At 29.8% G+C, this 21,735-nt stretch overlaps 1 protein-coding gene across 1 annotated transcript; it reads right to left on the reverse strand.

Annotated features, from left to right (window-relative positions):
- Positions 1–2,122: 2,122 nt before the first annotated feature.
- On the reverse strand, positions 2,123–3,401 carry LOC112510320. The gene has a single exon (XM_025115705.1). It carries the CDS (start codon positions 3,253–3,255, stop codon positions 2,140–2,142), a length of 1,116 nt encoding a protein of 371 aa, XP_024971473.1. The 5' UTR covers positions 3,256–3,401; the 3' UTR covers positions 2,123–2,139.
- Positions 3,402–21,735: the final 18,334 nt, after the last annotated feature.

A 21,735-nucleotide genomic window follows, 5' to 3' on the forward strand; every position in this document is an offset into this window, starting at 1 on the left:
GATTTTAATATTTCATTTTATTCTTTATCTCAGTTGATGTTATAGTATGGTCTTATGTGATTCTGAAAAAGGGATAATGTTTTTATTTTTGAATAAAATATAAATTTAAAGATATCATAAAAATTTGATAAAAATATATCGATATTAGTATCAAATTAACTATTTAAAATTCCTATTTTTATGTAATTTTTTAATTCAAAATTTTTATTATAATTTAATTTAGATTTAATAACGAAGTAATTTATATTTAGTTTAATAATATAATTTTTTTACAAAGATTATAATTAATTATTTTGTTAGAACTCGATAATTATCCTAATTATATTTTAGATTTTTTAGATTTTAAAGTGAAATGTTTATCCTCTAATTGATTATGTTTATCGTAGTTAGTTACACGAATTCAAACATGAAGCTTTAATAAGTTGGACTTATGCATAATTTACTTGTAATCTTGAATTTTAAGTAATATGCATCAATATACAGTACTCCATACATAAAAAATAGTTTTTAAATTTTTTTGTTAAATACTTTATAATATAACATAGATAAACTTAATTCTTATAAAAAAAACCAACGCTGTTATTCTGTATACATGATAATAAAAGCTAAAGATTCTCGAGTAAGTTGCCAAAGGGAAAAATATATATTAAAAGTGATATCTTTGTTGTTTTTTTATATTAACGAGTGTATCCACAATTTGACCCATTATATTCGGGAAATTTGAGTTTATTGTTTTTTTTTATAAATCAGAATTTTTGAGTTTATTATTTAAATTGTTGGAATAAAAGGATTATATATATCCTTTTATTACACTCCTAAATTGTTTTTAAATTAATTAAAAGAAAATGAGAGAATACAATCATTTTAGAGTTTATGTAACCAAAATTATTATGGATTCTATTTGATTTAGGAACCGTTTACCAAATGCTTACGTGGGTAAGCGGTTACCAAGTTACATTACCTTACCAGATGAATATGGCAAGGGACAAAAGTCTTACCCGGTAAGAGCGAAGGTAAAGACCAAGAGTCTTACCCGGTAAGTGAGGACGACGACTCTTACCATGGTTAGCGCTTACCTGGTGAACTGTGGCATACAATGCCGTTTTTATGGACTAAAATCTTACCCGGTCAATAAGGTATAGTGTTGAATTTTATCGGTAAGCATTTGTTAAATGGTCCCTAATTACGATGAAAACCAAAATCAACATTCATTCTCATCAAAAGTCATCTAAAAAAATACGAAAACAGTCTATAACTCTTAACGTGTTAATGAGTTATACACACATTTTACATACACACACACATATATATGTCACCCAAAAAACACGTAAACAGTCTACAACTAGAAACGTCTTAATGAGTTATACGCACATTCTACACACACACACACACATATATGTGTATATATATATATATGTGTGTGTGTGTGTGTCATATACATACATGTATATGTATGTGTAGAAGCTGTAAGAGACTCATGATATAATGCAAAATGAAATATAATTGTTTGATAGCTGTTTACAATAAAATTAGGACACTGAATGATTAAGTGAGACCCAAGATACAAAATCATTCAGAAGGTTCTAAAACCATCAGACATATCTTTTTTTTTTGCCAAACAAGATTCACCTCTTAATGATGCAGAGATTGTCCCTTAATGAAACTATTAAAAGGTAAACAAATAACCCCCGAGTAAGTATATGTATATGTGTATATATATATATATATGTGTATATATATATATATATATGTGTGTGTATTTGTATAGACTTGGGATCATGTGAGACCAAAGGTTTTTCGCGAGACCCATAAGACAAATTCTCTAACTCTTATAGATCTACAATCTGAACATTCATAATCACAAAATTGTCACGAAACTTCTCAATAATCACAAAATTGTCACCTTACAACTTTAGAACATAAGATCATTAACTTATAAAGTTGATCAATGAACATAAATTGGTCTTACGGGTCTCACGAAAAACCCTGGGTCTCACGTGAACCCAACCTTGTATGTATATGCATATGTAGTAAAAAGATTTAGAAGGCACTAGCGATAAACTTAACACATTATAATTTTGTGTATAAAGATAATTAATACAACTATTACATAATAAAAAAATATTCCTAATTAAATAATTAATTAGAAGGGCAAATCCATGAATCTTCGTTACCTTGAGCTTGATCACCACCACTTCTTGATGAAACCACAACATTCTCTAAACCAGAATTTAACTTTGAGCCACCAATGTTTTGAGTATTACCAATTACCCCCTCAAAACTATCTACCTTTTCATCTTGGCCTCTCCATCTCTTGGAAGAACTTGGAAACCCACTCAAATGGCTGGATTGCTGAGGAAGTGTGGTTTGTAAAAGAGATTGGAATGATAACATTGGGTTTTGTAAATCTAACAAAGTTGAGGGTTGTTTTTGGAATTCATGTATATCAGAAGGGGGTAACTCGTAATTACTTGAAGTGGTGGCGTTAGTAATATTATTGCTAGTACCAGACTCTATGATATTGGCCATAGAATTCAAAAATGATGGCTGCTGTTGTTGAATTTTCTGAGCCGACGGCCGGAGAGGATAAAGCGACGCCGTTCCACCGTCGCCGGCACGACCGAAAAGGTCTAGACGACGAGAAAACGGGGAGGATGCGGCGGTGAAAGGTGCCGTGGGGATGCCGGTGAATTCTTGAACCATTTGCCGGAAGTTAGTGGTGTCGGTAGTGAGAACGGTGGTTGGTGCCCGCCGTGAAGCTCGTGTACGTTTCTTCGGATTCTTTATCGTTGCTCCTACCTGATGATGATGCTGATCCGATCCACGACCCGTTTTTGTATTCGTATCCATTCTTGATGAGTTAGTAGGGTTAATAGGGTAGGTGTCGAAGGTGGTCTGGGTTCGGGTTGAACCGAAGTCTGCAAGGTTCGGGTCCGGTCGTATGTCTCTGGTCCAAACGGAATCGAGATCGTGGAGTGGGTTCGAGTTCCGGTTTGGGTTTGAAGAGTGTGGAAAAGATGGCGTCGTAGAAGGATCAAATAAGGCAGTATGATCGGTGGTTGGATGGTGATGGTGGTGGTGAGAAGATGATGGCGGTGGTCGGAGAAGGTGGTTGAGATTAGGGTTGAAGTGGGTGGAAGGATTCAAGAAGGAAGAGATGGACTGAGTTCTTGAATCATATTCTTCATTATCAGCACCACCACCACCGGCGCCACCACTTGAAGATTGGAAACTGCCACTGTTGCTAGAGTCCATATATACAGATCCAAACCGGAAGCAAATAAAGAGACGGTGGTGGGTGGTGGCGGTGGCGGTGGTTGTAAGGTGGATGGAAAGAAAATTAAGAAATGAAAGAAAGAAGAAAGAAGGGAAAGGGAAAGCTAGAAAGAGAGGATTTTATCCTACATTTCTAAATGGTTCTCACCATTTACAAATCAAAACTCCATGATTTTCTTTTTCTAATCTATCCTAATTTTATTAATTAAAAAATGTGTATATATTAATAGTATTTATTATTTGAAAACTAAAAAAAGTATTCATGTAATTCTATAAAATACATCTCGATTTTAATGTTGTATTTTATTCTCTCTTTTTCGATGTTATAATACCATTTTATATGGTACTGAAAAAATTATAATATTTTTATTTTTTGAATAAAATATAAATTTAAATGTATTATAAAATTTTGAAAAGTTCTTTAATTTTTTTTGTATAATTTCTTTATTTGATTTTTTATTGTAAGTTGATTTAGATTCAATAATAAAGTCATTTTTTTAATAATATGATTTTTTATAAAGATGATAATTAGTATTTTATTAAAATTAAATGTTTTTAATAAATATATTATAGATTTATTATATTTAAAATGAGATATTTATCTAGTTTTTTATTATGTTTATTTGCAGTTAGTTTTATGAACATGAAGTTTTAATAAGTTGTACATACGCAAAATTTATTTGTAATCTTGAATTTTAAGTAATATGCATCAATAAACAATACTTAATGCATAAAAAATGATTTTTGAGAGTTTTTATCAAATGTTTTATAATATAGTATAAATTATGCGTCAATTATAACGGTTTAGAATGCTAAAATATGATATATTTTTTCCTGATCATATTGCTTTAATCTAATTCTTTTCAAAACAAATGAAATATACCAGTAATTAATTTTTTAATTGCATGGTTAAATTTCATTTGTGTTTTTTTATCACAAGAACCATGCACATCAATATTTATGGAAACGATAAAGTTCCATTTATTATGATCTGAATATCTATGAAATATGATTAAAGTTCATTAATTATGATCAACGTTTTATATTAACAAACAATCAAGACATTTATGAAACCACGTAATTATTAGACTTAACGGACGGTTGAAATTGGTTTGTAAAAATATATTGGTTTGTATAATAAACCACCTCTCAATAAATCAGGTGCTTGTATAATGTTGTTTCATATGTAAAACATTCTTGATCATGTTGTTTTTCTTACACATAAAACAGTCGTAAATGTTTGACATATTAAAAAAAAAACTGTATAAAATTGTGTATTTACACGTGTGTGCTATATCTGAAATAACCTATAAAAACTGGTTTGTAAATTTGTTCGAATTATTTGGGTTTATGAATATTATGTGTCGATGTATTTGAATTAAATAAATTATATCAGAAATACAAAAAACGTTATTAACGATATATAAATCGAAGAGTTGTTTAAAAAATTTAGTTCAATTGTAACGTTTTTTACAAGGTGATAAAGAGAGTAGGGCCGTAGGTGGTCATACGGTGGCACATTGTGACACCATCGCCATCAACCGTAGTCAACCATCATGAACCACAAATTGTAACATAGTCGTGTTTTTTATATTTTCTTTAATTATTGATCATTTATTTTTAAAGTAAATTACACTTTTGACCCATGTGATTGTCACTCATTGACAACTCTAGCCCCTCTTTTGAATTATTCACTTTTAGTCCTCTTAACTAGCTGCCATTAAAAAAGTATGTTAACTGAAGGGTATTTTGGTCTTTTACCTTATTTTAGAGTTATATACAATATTAATATAGACACAAAATCCTTCTTGTTCCTCCTCTCCCAACCACTGTCGTCGCAGTAACTCCGACCTCATGCATCCATCATCTTCTTCGGTCAAAAAAGTCAGACCATCAGTTCGATTCTGTTAAATTGTAATAACCCAAAAAATGATGATTTTTAGAGATTTCATGAATGGAAATCTCGGGTTTAGAAACCCGAAGCACGCAATTGCAAGATGTGAGACTAAATCCACAACCATTTATAATGCTTCAATCATATGTGTAAATACAATATCATTTTAAACGATTGTATTCCATATTTCAAAACTAATAACTTGTGGGATTTGAGGAGGAGATTTCAAGCAACAATGTCATCATAAACAATCGACTAAAGTGAATTTGTTCATATCAAGCTCTGGTTCAGTTCATTTTAAGGTTTAGAATGCAAATCCAAATCAAGAATTGATATATTGAGGTCAAATTTGTAACCCGAAGATTGATATATTGTGATATACAATGGTACTCAAATGGTATCACAGTATATCACAATGGGTATCACAGTGTGTATCTTTGTGATTACTTGGTACCTGCCGGATTTTTGTTCATCGGAGGCCGGAGATTGGAGGTCTGAGATATGAGAGAGGAGAAATGAGTTTTTTAAAAATACCTAAAATACTCTCTAATTATAATTTTAACTCAAACTACCATAATTATTAATTTTCTAATTTATCCATGATTTGTAGTTGAGATTAGATCTCATAGTTACCACAAACTAATCAATTCTCTCTTGAATGAGCCCATATATATATAATCTAATAATAGGAAATAGGAAAAAATACAACAAAATAATAGAAAGACAAAAATGCCCTTGACTCCTTGAGTTAAAGACTCTTTTAACGCCGGTAAGTCAGAGGACCAAAAGTGAAGCAAAATATCAACCACAATAACCAAAAGTACAATTAGTTTAAAACGGGGATGAGAGTTACAAATGGGTATCAACCACAAAGACTAAAAGTGTAATTTGCTCTTTCTTTTATCATATTTATGTAAAAAAAACTGATATTAATACCAAAACAATTGTTGAAAGGCACTTGTAATTATTGCCCCTTAAATTATACGGCTTAACTTTTTTGAGCCCACACTATGGCTTAATTCATCTGCAGTCGTTATTGTTTTATACATTTTTCATCTATCAATCTGTACATTTTAAAAATTATACTCGCTCGGTCTTGGTTTCGGCCCTTGTGCATTAAGTCCAAGTGGACCTAATTGCTCTTTAGTTTAATTGTTCAATCTTTTAATAGTTGACATCAAATCATTTAATAATATATATTTTTTTAACATAGTACAGCTCCAATGCCTATTTCAACGGGATCATTAAGCCTAGTGATTGTACGTGGGTGATAATTGAGATTGCTCTATTATTAAATCGGACTCTTAAAGGCTCATCCATCAAGGAACTTTTCTTTAAACCTTAGTTGGACTTTTGTAGTTCTTACTCGATGATGTAGTATACTCAAAATTCATAAGCAAACCTTCCAATAAAACTTGACGGTATAACGGATGAACACATATGCATATATATATATATATATATATATATATATATATATATATGTGTGTGTGTATACAGAAGATGGTTAAAATAAGAAAAACAAAAAAGTTAAGAACGAGAAAGATAAATGATTTATTTGTAAATTATTAGTAAAAGAAAACACAAATTCACGTATGAATCTTAGTATATGAATAACCGGAAAAAGGAAGAAAATGCAACATAGGTTCACTTATGCATCTTTAAATTAAAAAAAAAATTAGGTTTACCAATGATTCATATACGAATAATTTATTATTACGCTTTCAACATTATTGTCTTTTTTTTATTTGAACCCCCCACCACAACACACAAACACACACACACACACATATATATACTAGAAAGGTACTCGCACAATGCAGCGAGGTATATCTTGATTTTAATATTTCATTTTATTCTTTATTTCGGTCAATGTTATAGTATGGTCTTATATGATTTTGAAAAGGCGATGATGTTTTTATTTTTGAATAAAATATAAATTTGAAAATATCTTAAAATTTTGACAAAAATATATCGATATTAGTATCAAATTAACTATTTAAAATTCTTATTATTTGTGTAATTTTTTAATNTATTTGGTTTAATAATATATATTTTTATAAAAATAATAATTAATTATTTTGTTATAACTCAATAATTATCCTAATTATATTTTAAATTTTTTATATTTTAAAATGAAATGTTTATCCTTTATTTGATTATGTTTATCCAGAGTTAGTTACACGAATTCAAACATGAAGTTTTAATAAGTTGTACTTATGCATAATTTACTTGTAATCTTGAATTTTAAGTAATATGCGTCAATGTATTGTACTTCATGCATAAAAAATGATTTTTAAGAGTTTTTATCAAATGCTTTATTATATAGTATAGATATAGATTATATTTAAAATAAGATGTTTATCTTGTATTTGATTGTGTTTATCTGCAGTTAGTTACACGAATTCGGATATGGGAAGGGTTTAAGAGTTTTAACCAAATGCTTTATAAGATAGTATAGATATATATATATATATATATATATATATAGAGAGAGAGAGAGAGAGAGAGAGAGAGAGAGTTTGTTTCAAAATGCAACACATCACATTTGTACAACTAATGCAACACAATAAATTAAAATATTTATATAAATGATAAGAGTTCATTTATTATAATTTAAATATTTATGAAAGATTAATAAGGTTCATTAATTACGATCAATACTTTATATTAGGAAACAATCAAAACTTCTATGAAATTACATATTCATCAAAATAAATGGACGGTTTAGATTGAGTTGTATTGTTGTACATATGTAAGGGGTTGTATAATAACCCACATCTCTCTCTCTCTCTCTCTCTATGTGTATATATATATATATGAGAAATTATATGAGAAATTATGTGAGAAAAAAGTTATAAGAACAATGAGAAACTTTTGAGATTCTGGATGAGTGACCTTTTTAATCGAACTTAATTTTTTTCAACTATTTTCAGTACCTTCAACTACATTTATCTACCTTCAATTAGATTCAACTACACTCATTTACTTTCAATTAGATTCAACTACATTCATCTATCTTTATTATCAAATTTATCTTCAATTTTTAGTCATTTTCACGAACTTTTATATACATTTAATCAATTTCAAATGTATGAATTTTGTTAAAACTTTTGGTCATAGTGATAAACAAAGATAGTTGAATATGTATGAAAATTGCATTCATACATCCTCACCATAACTCTTATTTTTACTGAAACCCAAACCCAATAAACATCAAAAGTACCTGGAGGTCCCACGTTCAAATCCAATGAGGAATAAAAATCACTTTGTGGCCACGGAGGTTCAAATACGGTGACTCCAGGCCATCTGCAAAACAGGTAGTCGTCCTGAAAGTAGTCAGCTCACATAGCGAGTTGGATATCCAAGTTAATAAAAAAAATTACAAGATGAGATAATATAGTTTTTAAAAGGACTTCCCTCATTAATTTACACTTAAATTACTACAAAATACTATTTCTCATGTGAGAGGAAGTCAATAAGGAGGTGGTGCATTTCAAATCACTTTATTTTTTTAACCTATTCAATTTATGTGAATAATTCATTATAAAAAATAATTCATATCTTTACCTGTTAAATTAATAAATAAAAAAAATTAACTATAAATTTCGTTCATATAGTTTGTTGGTTATAATTTTTTTTCTCTACAGTTTCAAAAATATAATATAGTTATCATAGTTTGTAAAAACAGTCGAATTTGGTTCTGGTTAAGTTAAGGTATTTTAATTTTTTTAGATTTTTATTTCTTTTAAAATAAGTTGATTATATATATATATATATATATATATATAGAGAGAGAGAGAGAGAGAGAGAGAGATGAGTTATTATACAACTTTTTACATTTGTACAACCAATACAACTCAATCTCAACCGTTCATTTAATTTGATGAATATGTGATTTCATAAAAGTTTTGATTGTTTCTTAATATAAAGTATTGATCATAATTAATGAACTCTATTCATCTTTCATAAATATTTAAATCATAATAAATGAACTCTCATCATTTCCATAAACATTTCAATTTAATAGGTTGAATTGGTTGTACAAATGTGGTGGGTTGCATTTGAAACGAACTTTCTCTCTCTCTCTCTCTCTCTCTCTCTATATATATATATATATATATATATATATAGGTATATTAGAGTAAGTTACATTTCCATGCCCTGTAATTTACATATTTATTTGTTTATTAAAGAAAAATGAGATATAAGTGAAAAAAATACTAAAATACCTATAATTTAACGATTTCTAACGACAATTATAGGTAGGAACCAAATTTAATCATTTATTATAAACCATAATAATTATCTTGTAATTTAAAACAATTAAATTTAGAAAAAAGAATTTGAATTCTCTTGCTTAAGAAGAATGGAAGCTTCGGCTATTGATTTAATATTATGCCTAAATCTTCTTATTTTAATCCATAGTTTTGTGTATTTATTTAATAATATATAGATTTATAATATATTAAACGAATAGAAATTAAATTAAATGAAATTAGGTCAACCACATTTATATTTAATTAAAACAAGTTCCTCGTTTATTTGTTTTTATTGAAGACGACATTTTTTTCTAATTTTAAATTGATTTTTCTAATAACCATCTTTTAATTGAAATTACATTCTTGGTACCTACGGTTTTCCCAAATTCAAAACCGAGTCCCTCAAATGAAATAAGTGCATCGGTAGTCCTTCACTTTTGTTTTTCATAACAAACTGTACCCCTGACCTAAACACCACGAGCGGCAATTGTATTTTTGTACATTTTCAGACCCGTTTTCAAAAATTTATACACTTCTCACAAATACCTGTGATCACCCCTCATTTTCTGGTGAAACCTTTTATTTGTTTTGTTCTCTTTATTCAATGGGTTCTTTAATTGAAACCCAGTATGAGCTTATCATGTTGTTTTTAATAACAATAATTCATAATTATAATTATATATGTGACATATGGTATAACACGTCATCGTTATCAAAATGATAAGGATTAAATGATTCAATCCAACAATTACTTTACACCATCAGTTTAGTGTATGAACATATCACGGTCTTTTATGCGATGATTTAAACACGACACGAGACATACTTTGTCTCGTTCCCGTTAAGCCCATTCTTAGTTTCATTGATCTGTGTAAATTGAATAAAAAAACATACAGTCGATATGGTATATCATCTGCTTGAGCATGTACGCATTTCCTCAATGACAACTTATCAAAGGACCGAAAGCCATTGCTTTTGTCATGGAGGTGGGATTAAATCATATTTCTAATAACGCATGTGTAATCTCATTACGTGATTAGCGCTAGTATTAAAGTGCAAGACTTAAGCATAATGGACCCCCATATCAGCTAGTCAAACTGTCGAACGGTATCATCATAAACATGTCGTAGGTTATGAACGTCATGTATGATGGGTTACAAAGATGGATTGGGGGTTACAGAAAGAGGTAATCAAAAGGTTGGAACTCATCTTTTCGATGGTATGATGAAGCAGGAGCTACTAAATGATTAATTCTTACAATAACGGCTTTTATTCTAATGGTTTTTATGTTGTTGTTTTGAACTTGTCGACATGGGATAGATATCAGCTATGGAGTTGTATTCAGATAAAATGGGATGTCGTCCGTTTGCATTCAGGGTTTTATATCTATGATGAGATCTCTCTTACAGGTGCTATAATTAAGGTTTGTATAAGTAAGGTGGAAATATCGAGCATTCGAATGGGCTACCGATTCTATTTGCAAAAAGTACTTGTTAAGTTCGTAATATGGCATTATGGTGTCAAAAACCATGCTATTGTTGCTACTATCGATTTTAGCTAGGGGTGAGCAGCGGAACCGGGTACCCGGCTATGGAACCGGAACCGATATGAGTGGTTCCGGTTCCTAAAATACGGAACCGATTGAGAATGGTTCCAGCTCCGGTTCTAAATTTTTCGGAACCGTTACCCGCCGAGTACCCGGTATTTTTCAATAAAAAATAATTATTATTTTTTAATACCAAAATTATATTAGGTTTACATCTTGAAAGTACGCCGTCATCTTCATTCTTCATCTAAATTCTTCATATAAAATGATTCATATTTTTTCAAATTGTGTGTTCACTTGGATTCATAGTATGTAATCGTTAAACTATAAACATTTACCATTATAATATGTAATTGCTAAACTTTGAACATTTTCTGTTAGTCTATTATGGTTTGTAATCGTTAAACAATATTTGTAACCATTATTCTGTATAATTTGTATTCTTGCTTATTTATTTAGTGTTTTGGAAATGTTTTATTTTTTATTTCTAAATAACAAAATTTTAATATTTTAGGAAGCGGGTACCCGGAGTTCCGGTTCTGGTTCCAAAAATTTAAGAACGGCGTTAACCGGTTCCGGTTCCAATATCTCAAGAACCGCCGGTTTCGGTTCATGTCAAAAAGGACGGGTACCCGCGTATGCTCACCCCTAATTTTAGTCTTGTTTCTGGGTGGGCCTTTTATTGTCTATTTTTGTAAACAACATGTAAATAATAGAGATGGGCTATTATTCTGAAGTTGTTACTGGGATGGGCTGCACATAATTATGCAAAGTGGGCTACATATTTCAAAAGGTTGAGCTTATTGGGCTATTATTCTGAAGTTGTTACTTCAATATATATATATATATATATATATATATATATATATATATATATATATATATATATATATATGAGTTATTATGCAATCTTTTACATTCCTACGATAGTTATAACCAAATCAGGAGCGTCCATTTGATCATTAGCGGTTACCATTTTGATCAGTTGTAATTATCTGTAGCTAAAAAAATCAAAAAAGGAAATAAAAAAAATAGATGGTGGATAGGTAGGTTGCATTGTTTGTATGATCTAGATGAGTTGTATTTGAATGTCCATATACAGGAAAAGGTTAATTTGAGAAGTGTTAAGTATTTAAGAAGTACATAAGTGATCTCAACCTTTCATACGGTCAAGATTGGTCAAGAATTGCAATTTGAGTGATCAATATTTTCGGCTTTGACTAGTTAAGCGAAAAATAGATGGGTACTTTCGTAACTTCTATAAATAGGCGGCAATGCAAGTGTAAATGTGAACCCATAGTACATATGTGAATCAGTTAAATCGTTCATATGTGAATTTGATAGACTCACATATGAACATATAGTACATATGTGAATCACATGGGTTCACATATGCACTTGTTTTATCGCATATTTGTAAAAATTATAAAACTACCCCTCTATTTTCCACATATCATGCGAGGAACTACCTCGTGCTTCAAAATCAAAGCCGCAAATCTTGACCAGATGAAAGGCTATGATCATTTATCTACTTCTCAAATACTTACCACTTCTCAAATGAACCTACGACTACACATATACATATAAGCGAATGATCGTTTGAGAAAAAAAGTAAAGGTGAAAAACGTAAGAAAAAATCTCCACTCTTGATAACTTTTAATGTCATGTTCACCCATGAATTGTGTTTTAAAAGGGAGTTGATCTAATGCATCTTATTAGTGTTGATTTATAATTATGATTGATCCAAGGTAGGGATCATTTCTTACCCTTTTCATCATAACTTGTGTCTTTCAACGAAACCAAGAGCTCTTTCTCTGCGTATCCTCCTAATCCTTATTGTTTTGGAATTTATAACTAATGATTTCCAAATTAAAGTAATACCCAATTAATTCTTTTTCATCCCAAGGTGTTATTAATAGAATACTGATTAATTATTCCTTTTATTAAACAAAAATAATTAAAATTATATAAATTAATTTATTCTATAAAACCCAAATAATTTAAAATCTTTTTTGAAAGAAAACCAGAAAATAAAATAAAAAAATAATTGGATCACATGGCAAAAAGTCTAATGAGGCCTTTGCGTATAACGCAATTGCTGCATACACTTTGCTCATTCTACACATTTGTTCCACTTTTACCCTCCATTTGCATCTTGTCTATTTCCAACAATCTCTATTCTCACCTTTTAATAAGTAATTAATTTATTAAATATAGCTATAAAATATTTAATCACTCTGGTATTAATCATATCTGCATTTTAATATTTCTATATAAATTATTTATCAATATTTATACTATATTATAAGAGATTTGATAAAAACTCTTAAAAACCATTTTTATGCATTAAGTACCCTTTATTGATGCATATTACTTAAAATTCAAGATTACAAATAATTTTGCGTAAGTACAACTTATTAAAGCTCCATTTTTAAATTCGTGTAACTAACTGCAAATAAATATAATCAAATACATGATAAACATTCATTTTAAATATAGAATGTCTAAAATATAATTAAGATAATGATTAATTTCTAACATAATGTCTACTTTTTATCTTTATAAAAAATTATATTGTTAAATTAAAAATAACTTACTTTGTTATTAAATCTAAATTAAATTGTAATAAAAAATTAAATTAAAGAAAATTACATAAAAAAAAAGAACTATTAGATAGTTAATTTGATACTAATATCGATTTATTTTATTTTTTAAAATTTTTATGTTATCTTCAAATTTATATTTCATTCAAAAATAAATACATTATCTTTTTCTCAAAACCACATAAAATTGCATTATATCGATAAAGAAAAAAATAAATACTAAACATTAAAATCGAGATTTATCTCGCTATATTACGCAGGTATTTACTTAAAATACAGAAACTATATAATAGGTTGGGACATTGGGCCACAACATGGTTGCAAAGTTTGACCTTTAGTTGGTCAAAAGTCGGATCTCGTGGTTTATCCGGCCGGGTCCGTTGATTGGTATCCATCTCTTTTATTAAAATAACAACAAAACATATTTTGTCGGCATATACCAAAAATCAATCAATCGACAAAAACGATTACAACATTTATTTATTTATTTGTCAAAAGTTATGTTATAATAAAAATAAATACTGGAGTAAGAGGCTGTTTACTAAACGCTTACTCAGTAGGTGTTTACCTGACAATTTTCCTCATTGAGCGGACATGACAAAACTCAAGAATCTTACCTGGTAAGAGCGATGATAAGGATAGAGAGTCTTATCCGGTAAGCGAGAGTGACGACTTTTACTCGGGTAAGCGCTTACCATATATATTGTTGTACACGATACCTTTTTGATATACTACAATTTTACCTTGTATAGTGTTGACTTCTAAAGGTAAGCGCTTACCGGGTAAGCATTTAGGTAAACAACCCCTAAATTGCAAATTTGGTCATGTGGTTTGTTAAAAAATAACATTTTTTATCTCTACAGTTTCGAAATTATAAGATGATTATCATGTTTTACAAAAATGTCCAGATTTGATCACTGAATCTAACGACTTTTAAAACATTTCTTTCAAGAAGGGGCATTTTTGTCTTTTTATTGATTTTTTTTGTCTTTTATCCAATCAAGATCGATTTTATGACTTGGTCCCTACGGTTTTTGATTAGGTAAATGACAAAAAACTCTTGAAAAAAACAAAAATACCTCTCATTTATCAGGATTTTTCAATGGTTGTTAGATGAAGGGACCAAATCTTCACGTTTTTACAAACCACGATAACTGGAACTGTAAATTCAAAAAATGTTATTTTTGACAAACCACATGGCGCAAATTTGTAACTTACTCTAAATACTACCATGACTATATTTATAATAACTAGAAGGGTACTCGTGCAATGTAGCGAAATACATCTCGATTTTAATGTTATATTTTATTCTTTGTGTATGTCGTTGTTATAATTCGATTTTATATGTTTTTAAGAAATCAACAATGATCTTATTTTTGAATAAAATATAAATTTGAAAATATCATAAAAATTTGAAAAAAAAAATATCAATACTAATATCAAATCAAGTATTTAAAAGTTCTATTTTTATGTAATTTCTTTAATTTATTTTTTATTATAATTTAATTTAARTTTAATAATGAAATAATTTATTTTTGGTTTAATAATATAACATTTTATAAAGATAATAATTAAGTATTCTATTAGAACTAGATTTTTTATATTTAAAATGAGATGTTTATCCTGTATTTGATTATGTTTATCTGCAGTTAGTTACATGAATTCATACATGGAGCTTTAATAAGTTGTACTTATGCACAATCTACTTGTAATCTTGAATTTTAAGTAACATATATTAATAAACAGTACTTTATGTATAAAAAATAGTTTTTAAAAGTTTTTGTCAAATGTTTTATAATATAGTATAAATCATTATTAAAATAATAAATTGAAATAACATTGTAAATTGTAAAAATTATTTGAAAAAACAACCAATATTATTCAAAATCTTAACCAATAGTCGTTAAGAAAGATTAATATAGTCAATTGCGGTCCATATTAACGGGTTCAAAACATTATAAGACAGTTCGGTCCATATTCGATGTGGGTTAATATAATTCGGTCCGTATTCGATGTGGGCGTTAAATATTGAGATAGTTCGATTCATATCCAATATCGACACACATATAATACACCAATTATTATGGCACTTCAGATATTTTGGTTGATATGTTTTTTAATTAAATTATGTTTTTTAAATCGAATAATAAGTATTTTAAACCAAACATTATTGACAAGGGACCATAGGAATATAAGATAGTGACGGTAGTGCATTAATTGGGTGGGTAGTAAAATTAAAATTAAAATTAAAATTAAATAGAAAAAGAAAATGTGTTTAATTTAATTAATTTAAAATAAATAAAAAAGAAAAAGAAAATGTGTTTTGCCTGCCGTCCAGGTCTGGTTTTTGTGGTGTCCGATAGACCAAAGACCCGGTTTTAAAAGTGAGTTGCAATGCCGGCACCAACCGGATTTATTGGTGTTACCAAATGATACGAAATTTGAGTATTATTATGTCAAAACAAATTTCAATATTAAATTATAAATTAAATAAAAACTATTTTTAGTTTTTTTAATTCATTTATGTTTAAGAAAAATCAAGATCAAAACTTGATAATTAATTGCTTAAATATCCATGTGAATTAATATTTAATTTTAGGGAGTGTTTGAGATTGCTTATAAAAGTTGTTTTTTAATTTATTTCAGTCTGACATTAGTGATAAGCTGTTTTATGGTGTTTGGATAAGAAAAAAATGCTTATATCGGTGTCAAACCGGTAATAAGCTGTTTTTGATAAGTTAATCTTTTCTGACTTATGAAAAATTGTTTATTACCAGTTTAAAATTTTAACCCTGTTTTATTTAACTTCAGTTTGATACCACATAAGTTAATAAGCATTTAAAAAAAAAAAAAAAACATAAGTTGTTTTAAATAAACAATCCCAAATACCCCTTAAATAACCAATTTTTTACCAGTATTTTTATTTGCTATTTTAAATTGTTTTCATCTTCAGTAATCATAATTGTATCTATACGAATGTTCCTAGTTGATTATTGTGACTACAAGTATTAATAACCTAATAACAGAGATAAATTTAAGAATTGATCTGTATTAGATTCAATCTGATCAAGGCGAAAGATCGTGTGAGAAATGAAGTAATATTGAAAAGCGTAAGAATATATATCTGAACTTTTGATCATTTTTAATCTCTTACCTGACCATGAATTGTGTTCTAGAAAAGAATTGATTCAGTACATCTCATTAGTGTTGACATTTAATTAAGATTACAATTATTATCATAACTTTCTTTTCATCAGAACCCAACTCATTAGTGTTGGCATTTAATAGACAATTTGATAAATATATAAAAAAAATTGACTTCTATTTTGGTTTTTAAAAATAACCCAAAATAAAAAAAGCATTTTGTATTGATTTTGTTATAAAAATTTAAAATTGATGTCACATTTTAAATATTAAAATGATTGAAATTCAAAATAAATGAGTCAAATGTAGAAGTACAGCGCCTGCAAAGGAGACACCTGGAACCTTTTGCTATTAATTGAAGAAAAAATGTTTATATCATTAATTTGGAATTTTCAGATATTTTTATTGAATTTTATTCGAATTTAAATAAAATAAAATATAAATGTATTTTATTAATCTAGATATCAAATCTGTTATGCAATCCGATTAATCCCATAACGACCACCCATTTTGGGAATAGCCCGGAATCACGCATCTGAACCTCCGTAGCCACAACTTATAATTGAATATGTCAGCCTTATAACTCATAATCCTACAGTATAAATTTGAAATTTCCAACCATAAGGGTCAAAAGTGTCTGGAGGTTCCATGTTTAAATCTAATAAAGAACAAAAATCCCTTTTGTGGCAACGGAGGTTCAAATGCGGTGACTCCGAGCTACCTACAAAGCAGGTGGTCGCTCTGAGATTAATCGGCTCGCATAGCGGGTTGGATATTCAAGTTAATAATTTTTTTTTGAATTTTTCAAAAATAATTCAAACATATAATGTTAGATAAAAAGATTTCAGACTACAAACAAGTCGATCGAAAATATGTTTCATATAATAACAGTTCAATAAAAATATGTGCCTTTTCGATGAAATTTTCATTTTCATATACTTTATACCACATTTTTTATATATGCTAATCTATCTGATTTAATGTTATTATTAACGTCGGTGTTTGAAGTCACCCTGGCTTTTGAACACATTGTTTATTAGATATCTGCAGCAAATAGAACCGACAATAATTCAATATTACTGATTATTTCCTTTTATAATTATTAAAATCATAGTTTAACAGTCTTACAATATAGTTTAAATAAAAAAATACAATTGTTTTGAAAGATGAAAACACCTTTTATTAACTTCAAAAATATCTATGTTTTCTATATAAATTTGCATTTAGAAAAATAACAATTTAAAATTGTGGTTGTGGACACGTTAATAAAAGTGATTATGGAAAATTTGATTTGGACTTTTTCAACAAATATTGGTGTTTCCCACTCAAATTACATTGCTAATCATGATTAGTGTTGATTAGAATACCTGTGGCCGTGTGGGGCCTTATCCTTTAATATTAACTAGTTGTATACCCGCGCAATGCGACGGGATATAAAAAGTTCATTAAGGGGCCGTTTATCAAACACTTACCCGGTAAAATGTAACACTGTTGTTTATTTACCGCGTGAGATTCTAGTCCACTAAAACGGTATCGTATGCAACAATTTACCCAGTAAGCACTTACCGTGGTAAGAGACTAAGAGTCAATGAGTCATCGCCCTCACTTACCGGGTAAGATTTTTGGTTCTTACTATGTTCATCCGGTAAAGTAATGTGACTTTGTATTTACTTACCCGAATAAACATTTGATAAACAGCCCCTAAGATTTATTTAATTTTGAGATACCGAATTCCTTCAAGATGTAATAAAGCATACTACATTTGTACATAAATTAGATTCAAATATACATCCCATCCAAAATATTGGTTTTTACAATTATTCATAAAAAAACAGATTTCTGCAAGATGTTGGTTTTAGAAGGCACTTTCTGTTCCAAGGAGTCTTCCAATTAAGAAGTTAGAGTCTTGGATAAGGACCTACAGCTTATGCTCCTAATTTGTTGAATACCACTTTCAGCTGTGATGTGGTCCAACGTAAAATTGACCAAGTAGGCATGGTTCCTTGAGGCAATATTTTGAGCTCTAGGAGGATAAAATACCAATTTCCAGTACATGAAAGAATTTAGTGAAATTAAAAGATGGGAGTTTTTCAGGTCACCATCGGCCATTTATTAACTGAAAGATCTCACGTCATTTGTTTTTCGTGACACAGTTTGGCTACAAGTTTAGTGGCACGTAAAGAGCATAGATTTTAAAGCTCACTAATCAAGCCTGTAACGAAAAGATGCAGTTGAGACAAGAGAAACCAAAATGGGTGAAATGAAGTTTAAAAACATGAAAAAGTCAAGTGAGGTTACCGTAGGTGAAGGAGATCCAGTGATCTTATAATTGTTAGTAGCATATGAAACAGTTGAAGAAATCAAAATCACTTCTCAAACACATTATGATATTTTGCTGAAAAATCGAAATGGAGATGGAAATCACTTATTAGGTCTTGTTGAAAGCTTCCAATGAGGGGGCCTTTCTGTGAGGCTATATAGGAGCACAAAGAAGAATACTGAATCCTGTCAGTTATAACAGAACGCAGAGCTTCCTAGCTACCACAAATCCTCACATTGACATGAAAGATTGAGCTTTCACGACTTGGAAATATATTACGAAATCATCAGGTATTAGGTCAAATTCCTCCAGGCTCTAGGGAAATCACCTACTTGGTCTGATTCTTGGCTAGTATTATATGGACTGCAAAAGGAGATGATGTATTGGTGTGTTTGATTTTGATAGTTTACAAAATGTCTTGATGGTGTAGTGATTGTAACCGCATTGGTTTACCTATTTAACAGTATTAACCTCAAGCCTTAAGATTATCATCATCAGTATCAAAAATCAAAATCAAAACTTCAAAATTCAAAAATAAGTTCTATAGAAAATGAAAACCACTAAAATCAATATTAAAAATATCGTAAATTGTTTGGTGGAGAATGAGTCATCATCATCTAACCATACTTAAAAGCTCCATAATGCTCCACATTAGAAACTATATGATTCATGTTCTAATAAACCAAAAGAACTGGAGCAGATGATATCATAACATATGAATTTAAGTAGCAACCAATGGTGTTGTCTAGAATGTTAAGCAGAGTTGAAGATTGATATTCTCTTCTTTAAGACTGAGCTGGTGAAGATTGATATTCTGTTCTTTAAGACTGAGCTGGTGGAGATTGATATTCTCTTCTAGGTCTCTTTAAACAAGGCATACGTATGGGTAAATAAAGCAGAGTTGAGGAAGCATGTTACATACCTCAGACTCGACTAATCACCTCAACCTATCAAATACAAAAACTTGAGTATTAGATATTACCTCGAAAATCGATCATCAAAGACAAAAACTYGAAAGAGATGGWGAAACATGTGTAATCAATAAATCGATTATCAAAATATACAAATAAAAGCACTGAATGCCAAAAAAGAATACAAACACAACGAAAATCAAGACAACCATATTATTGGGGGAAAAAACACAAATTGGAAAGGCAAATATAAATGATCATTGGATAAAAAATCTGTTAGAAGAAAGAAGATCAAACCTGGAAAGCGATGGGAAAGGCGGACTAAACCTTAAGCATGTTACAAACATAAAACATTTTGGTGGTGAAATAGGGGGATTCAAACCCTAAAACGTAACATTTTGAAGAAGGGAAGGATGAAAATAAAAACTAACTGTTGATCCTATCTCTCAGTAATTTGATGATAATCCCTTTTTCCTTCCACGTTGTATTTGTGTTTCTGTATTTTCAGTTCCAGCGATCATCACTGAGTATGTTCAGTGATCGTTGAAGAACTTGCATTGTAAATTCATCAGAGACGGCAATACTTCAAGAAGACAACACTCACACCAAAGAACCTTCAGCGAACGTCGAAGACTGAATCTGAAGATTAGAGACTGGCAAGTACGTGATCTGAAGCGGTATTCAGTGATTACAAGCCTGACTACATATGTGTGAAGACTGCTCTAGTTTCAATGAATGATGATGAGACATCCACGTCATTCCAGCATTCAACGATCAAAGGAAGCTTGCTTAGCGCGATTGTTGTTGTCTTGTCCTTATGCACACAAAGGACAAACCCATACCCTTGCAAAAGTTAGTACGGTACGGAGCCGATTAGTCGACTCTTTATCCACCAACTTTAGGCAAGGATGTCTGCTCAAAAATAGTGCTTTTGTACTATTCACTGTAGCAAAGGACAAGCCTTCCTCTTAAGGCTTGACACGCACTCTAAACCTACCATATTGCATTAAATGTTCATTTAATGCATTGGGTATAAATAGAAGTGTTTCTTCTCCATGCAGAGTGCACGCATCTCTCTGCTATCCTATTCTTATTTCAAGCATCTTCTAGCTTAAGTAAAAGATCTTCCTTTTAGCAATCTCTTTTCTTGTAATTGCTAAATATCTGTGTGTATCCAAAGATTGTTTAGATATGTTTTCTTTACCTTATCTTTCCGCAAACAGTCTTGTAAAATATGTATTGATCTTCTCTATCAATATATATTTTAAATTTGAAAATACTGTGTTTGTATTCATCCCCTCCTTCTACAAACTGTTCTATTCTTGTAGACCTTTACGGGACCAACACTAACTATTTACAATAATGATGGAGTCATTGAATTAAAAACCCTAATCGTATGGAGTCTAGGATGGCCGAAAGAAGCATGGAAGGACCTTGATATATGGTCTTGATTCTTGAATCGGTTGAATCGACGTCTTGGAGAAATCAATTTTGTGAATCGTCACTTTGGGAGAAGCGAAGAGAGCGTCTCTAAGATAGTCCATGAATCGTCATGGAGGAGATCGACATGAGCGTGTCTGAGTGTTTGAGATAGTCTTGGGAAGGGGCATGATCAAGAGGATTAGAGAGGGACTGAAAATCAATGTAATAGAGGGAGAACCGTGACTGATATCAAAACCCTTTGGAAACATACCACCTTGGAAGTTGAAGCATTAAACCCTTGCTTAGGATAAGTTGTACATAATGCTTTAAAAATTGTAATTAAAAGATTTGAAGACT

Source organism: Cynara cardunculus, assembly GCF_001531365.2.
Source record: "Cynara cardunculus var. scolymus isolate 2C chromosome LG 3, CcrdV1, whole genome shotgun sequence".
Taxonomy (NCBI): domain Eukaryota; kingdom Viridiplantae; phylum Streptophyta; class Magnoliopsida; order Asterales; family Asteraceae; genus Cynara; species Cynara cardunculus.

Excerpts from the sequence above, each read along its gene's own strand:
- LOC112510320 (XM_025115705.1), bottom strand. The coding sequence starts at position 3,255 with ATGGACTCTAGCAACAGTGGCAGTTTCCAATCTTCAAGTGGTGGCGCC.